Raw genomic sequence first — 6,000 nt, forward strand, 5'->3', positions numbered from 1 at the left:
AAATAATATGTCCCAGACATCTAGCGCCTATGGATAATTAAACATTTATGTATTATGTATCGAAGTTTTCAGCCGGCGTAAGGTCAGTCCATTTCTGCCAAGGTCTTCTCGCTGCCGATCGTTCTGTCACACTTCTCGGAGTCGCATGTTAGATGGCCTAAAACTCCAATGTCCTGGTGCGTCGTGGTGCGGTGCTGGCCGACGCCGAAATGCCCATTTCTATAAATCATGTGTATTTTTTCTCGGTTAAGAATACCCAGTAATAAAGATATTTGGAAACACTAAATCGGAAAAAAGTTGCATAATTTTGAAAAAAATACTTCATAATTCATGTTAATTAACGAAATAATTTTGGTCCCCTTTCGAGCTCGCCCCCCAATGGGGGGGGGGGGTGTTGAAGTGCGGCAGTTCCGGTCCTGTACGTATGGGTTGAGCATGAACTTAAGGGAACCCGCGAGATTTTCTGGCGGAACCCCAGAAGTTACCGTCAACATCGGTAAAGAACCACTGAATTATTTGCTCATTTGTTTAATTAAACTTGCAGTTTCTCAAAAAAGACTTCTCCAATATACATATAGACCTACCCACCAAATTTACATCAAAAAATGCAGAATCTTGTCCATCGCTTAGTAATATAATTATAAGTCGCACCAGAAACGCGTAAAGTAGATATGCCCAGTCCAAACCTGTCCTAAGTACCGCGCGGCAACATACACGATCGATTAATCAGTCATACCGTGAACAAGCCTATGTAACGCAAAAAGATGATTGTGATATCTGATTTAAAACTTTGTACGATTATTTCGATTTTCAGCACGAGTCGTCCACAGTATGAAAGGATGGGGAATTTTTTGCAAGTACGACTTCTCTAATCAGGAAGTTCTGATCAAACGTTATCGCCAACACAACGCCAGAGTATTGTCTGTGAGTAACAATAGCATATGGCTAGACAATTGTACATTAGTTTGTTTCCTTTTAATTAGGGCTGGGCAAAGTCGAGTACCTGAGTGATTCGATTCTGAATCACGTATTTGGCTTCGAGTCGAGTCGAGTATTCGAGTATCACTGACTATGACGTCATAACTGAATTAATTTTGATAAAGTTCAGATATATGTACCTATTATGCGACCAAGAACAATATTATGCCTGTTATCCATCACATTAAAGATAAATTTGTTATTTTTCGACCATACCGATTCCATTGCACTTTGTAACAATGCTGTGGGATGATCATGACTTCGGAAATGTGATGATTCTAGCAACGTTCTTAGCGTTTTACTATGTTCTGTACGCTGCGATACGGCCAATCATGGTTTCAAGGCTACGCTACCAGAGTGGAAAATAGTATCGTAATTTTGCTTCTCGTTGATAAATTAAATTTCAGCTGCGAAGAGCGTATAATTTCAGCACTCGAAAAATGGTCTTTTACTATACTCGTCTCGAATCATTAAATTTAATACTCGAAGCATTGTGCTCAGCCTTACTTTTAATCTTGTATTATCACTACCATAGTGATTGTAATGACTAGGAAAAGTTTTTGTTGCACACAAATCGTGGGAAAGCTGCATTTAATTTTAGTAAAAATTGCAGTGAAAAGTTGCATTTGTAATTTTTTAGAAATATCAGCGTACGAGATGCTCGACAAGTGTAATTTGCAGGCTCTCTGCTTGTTTCGTTTCTTTCTTCGCTATTCAATCGATCATGGATACATTTTTATGTACTTTAGGTTCGAAACTTACATGACAGCATTTCGCTATCTGCCCCTGCAGAGCTGTCATATTTGGTACTTTCCCATTTCACGGACGGCCGCTGAAAATTACCTGTTTTGCCGGTACGCAGCAAGAAGATAACACAGTGCGGAATTAATCTTCAGCAAAAAGCCAAACAGCAAAGCGACAAATTATAAAACAAGTCAAATACTACACACCAGAACCCCTAGGTGTGCAAACTTTACCGAATGCATAGCAGCAAAACTCAGTGTTGGCGACTTTAACAAAATCCATAGACTGAAATGGTGACCCCGCAATAAAATGTAATTATCCGCGGTCTCGCTCTGGCGTCCGTCGAAGGGGAAAAAGACATCAAATTTAAACATCAGTGGATAAATCAAGTGATGTTCTTATATATAGTTGAGGCACTGTCGTGCTTGGGTGTTGTTTTTGAGCTTCTGGCGTGCGAGCCATTGCGTCATAGATAAGGTTGAGATGCAGCTAATCCATCATTTCGCTCTTTGTTGAGCAAATCAGAGATCAATAGTTTGATAGCATGTTTTTTAAATCACGCCTTTACATTTTGCGCAATACTTGATAAAAGTTGGGGTAAAAAGTAGCATGAAAAATAGCAAAAGTTCCAAAAAATTGCAATATAAACTCTCTCTCTCTCTCTCTCTTTATGTATTGACAAGGGCAGGCCTGTGAGGGTACTTTTCCGTTTGGCATCTACACGACATTGATGCAGACACAAATACCAGACTAGTGAAAGTGAAACACTCGGTCTTTGAAAAGCTTGTATTTTCACGTTACTTCGAGTTATTGTTGGGCTTGTACTAACTTCTGGATTTATCCTGGCAAATTAAGTTATGAACCACGAAATTTTATATTACCGTAATATGGCGATAAACGCATAGCGGAAGATATTCTATTGTACCACGTGTCACAAATCCGCTTAGTTTATCTGGCACGATGCTTGAAACGATTCCTTACAGCGTACACATGCATAGAATATCAGGGGGTGTCGTTTAGGCGTCGTGTGTATTTTGTATATAGCATACATGACAAAATTGCATCATATCCATGCACAACTCAAACGTACATGCGTTGATTATGTAGATACAGACATATCATGCCAGACATATCTAATTCCAGCGCAATATGCAGCAAGGTCATGAATGGAAAATAAATTTAGAGATCGAACGATGCACCACTGCTATAATCGTCCGAAACGATAGAGTTTTCAATACTGAACCAGAAAAGTTTACTTCCTGGTGAGAGAGAGTCTTTATTTTCATCCAACCAAAATACATAACAAACGGCAGTGATGATGGTACAGAAAATATGCATGCACAGTATTCGGTATTAGATAGGAATGATCGATAAGACCGTGAAGGTCATCTAGTCTGATCACACCAGCATCAAACAGGTACACTTGACTCCGAACAGTCGGGCTGTAAAAATGTTTAGTTAAAATAAAGAAGATAGAAAAAAATTAAACGATGGTAGCAACTGATCAAAAAATTGAAACGTTGTGCTTGCTAGGCTACTCCCTGAATTCTTTTTCGGCCTACGTTTAACTGTAAATACCTAATAGAGAAGCTTCTATCTGATATATCTTTCAACTATTGCCACCAATTGGAAGCTGTATAGCTCAGGGCTTCGAACAAGTGGATGACGACGCTATTTTAGTCGGTCGCAGAGCTTACATGGTAGGATATATAAGGTGCAGACCGGAGTAATGACCTATTTGATCAGCAGAGACAAGTAGCACGTATCGGCTGGGCGAAAGTCATTGACAACCATGATCAGTTAAACTTTAATGGATCATTCGTTATGTTTTTACTAATAATAGTAGTATATGAGCAAAAAAGGTTTCAACCCTTGTTCTAGTTGATATGTTCCATTATGATATTGGCAGAAAATATCGGATTTATCGACAGAATATATCCTATCGGCGATATCTCTATCGCTTCAAAATCCGGATATAGGTTGAAATCTGCATAAAATAAATTTTCAACACGGTTAACTTAATCTTGACCCTGCGCCAAATTTATGTTGTTAGTGTTGAAACATAAAAAATGTATAAAAATTTGACAGCGATGCGGAAAAGACAGATTGCTGCATTTTAACTTCAGCGATGGCTGGGGAACCTTGTGCGCTTTTCTCGGGGAAGAGGTCCCTGATGCACCGTTTCCGCACGAGAACAAGCAAGGACAACTAGCCACGTCAATGTGGGCTTTGCCGATATACGTCAGGATGAGGAAAGAAGCATATGTCGTAACAGCTCTGGTCGCCATATTTATTGCTTTCGTATTAAATATTTATCTCTGGTAAATATTGCGCAGTACATTGGACGGAGTGTTGATATGGAAGTATATCATATACCTGAAATATTTTGCAATGATGTTATCGGTTGGTATATAGGCTACTCCCCCAGTCAAACAGGTGTTTCAAGAAAATGAAAGAGGTGAATGACTCCTTGGATACAACGAGTGTGCAGATCGGAGCTTGATATCTATAATTGTATATTTTATGTTGGCCCACTTGGCAAGCGAATTTCTTTCAGTATAGCAGCATAAAATACACTGCACGCAGAAAGCGCCGAGAATAACATGCTAAATGTTTATTTGTTTCCTGCTGGCATAACTGAATATCCGCTATGTAGTTTTTATCGGATTCTGAAATCATTGAACAATTTTACTTCATTGCTCGAAATATGATTGTAAAAATGTACATTCGTGCCAAATTGAAAGGTAGGCTCCCAGCTAGCACGCCCACTTGGTATCCAGGTGGAATTTAAGTGGTTAGGTGGGATGGATGATCGGAATGGGTTAGTAACATGTAACCCACATCGAAACCAAGCGGGATTTCCATCCATAAAGATGCGCGGTTATACCATACCAATCCCAGGTAGATTGCAATAAGTCTCTTCTAATTGTACCTATCAATTTGAACTCGGGGAAGGTTTACTTGTTGAGTTTTTGATATCAAATCATCTTGAAACATGAGAAACCCACTTACAGAGGAGCTCAGATTTCCCATATATCACCCACACAGGAACCAACCTTATTTTCCATTAATGTTATTTGGTTTATTTCATCGAATAATAAAGGTGGTTCCGTATGTAGTAAAGTTTTCTAGCTATTATGCTATCCCTGTTGGTTGCTCGAACCTCGAACATTAAAACCCCTACCATGCTTTACCTCGTCCATGTGATTTGAACTATTTAAAATTGACCGTTTGTCACACTGAAGTGAACTTAAATTTCCGTTGCTAGAGTACTCAATTCCTCACAGCGTGCGTTATAATTTTCTTGCGTAGATCCCATTACCTTTATATCCCTTATCTGTATCTATTATTTTTAACTCAGGATTAATTTTACTCGTAAAATTTCTGTGGTCAAATAATTGGAACTTGTTATTTTCGCCAATGAAGAATGTCGACTTTTCATACGGCTCCCACATGTGACCGAGTAGTTTTCCGAAATAGATGCTTCTTTTATATTTTCCTACGGCAAGGTTTGTTCATCTATATCTAGTAAAGTCATATTATAATCGGTTTCCGATTTATTCATTTGCGATGCTGGTCGCTGGGACATTTCCAAATTGAATTCCACCTCCACATGAATTGAATTCGGGTACTGGTGACGATAAGCGCCTAAGAATCGGGCGGCCTCGGTTCGACTCCCGTCGGAGGTTTGTCCAGGCTCCTCTTCCTGCGACATGAGACCCGAGAATGACTCGACGAAAGAATGCACTCACACACAAGTTATGGAAATCGCTAGCAAGGGCCCTGGCCTCGAAAATGATGAACATCGAGAGTAACTGTGACGGCGGGCACTCTAAGCCGAGGTAGATGTCAGTCTAAAAGACGGCAACTGCGCGTCGGTCGGCATCCTCCTATCTGTTCATTACATCGCTTTCTATCTTATCGTATTGTACATTGTGTGTGTCTTGTTCAGTTGAAAATATAACCCAACGATTACACTTAAACACAGTGATGACGGCCTCACTCACCCACCGTAAAGGTTATTATATACTCAGATTACCGTATATATTGGTTTGCGTGATTGGAGGTAGCAGGTTCCAGGTATGTACTGTACAGTATACAATGTTAAGTTAACTAACGTGTAGGGTTTACCTAACATCGCCTAGCACATCTCTATGTCAACTTCTCGGCCCACTTACACTGCTACAAGAACCGGGGTCGTAATATTGTCTTCGCTGCCAGCTAAGTGGGTTACCCACATGGTCCCCCAGAAAATACCTCTGTAATATGGGGCCAAAA

At 39.8% G+C, this 6,000-nt stretch overlaps 1 protein-coding gene across 2 annotated transcripts in view; it reads left to right on the forward strand.

The window, feature by feature from the left end:
- Positions 1–4,467, forward strand: part of LOC145451661 (uncharacterized) — a 32,586-nt gene extending 28,119 nt beyond the window's left edge. For both annotated transcript variants that reach the window (XM_080329878.1, XM_080329876.1), the window contains one exon: positions 3,811–4,467. In XM_080329878.1, the coding sequence (XP_080186004.1) occupies positions 3,811–4,047 (237 nt within the window). In that variant the 3' untranslated portion in view covers positions 4,048–4,467. The remainder of the gene's footprint in view (positions 1–3,810) is intronic.
- Positions 4,468–6,000: the final 1,533 nt, after the last annotated feature.

The sequence above is a fragment of the Botryllus schlosseri genome, chromosome 12, assembly GCF_051294905.1.
Source record: "Botryllus schlosseri isolate E-star chromosome 12, Bs_hap1, whole genome shotgun sequence".
Lineage (NCBI taxonomy): Eukaryota > Metazoa > Chordata > Ascidiacea > Stolidobranchia > Styelidae > Botryllus > Botryllus schlosseri.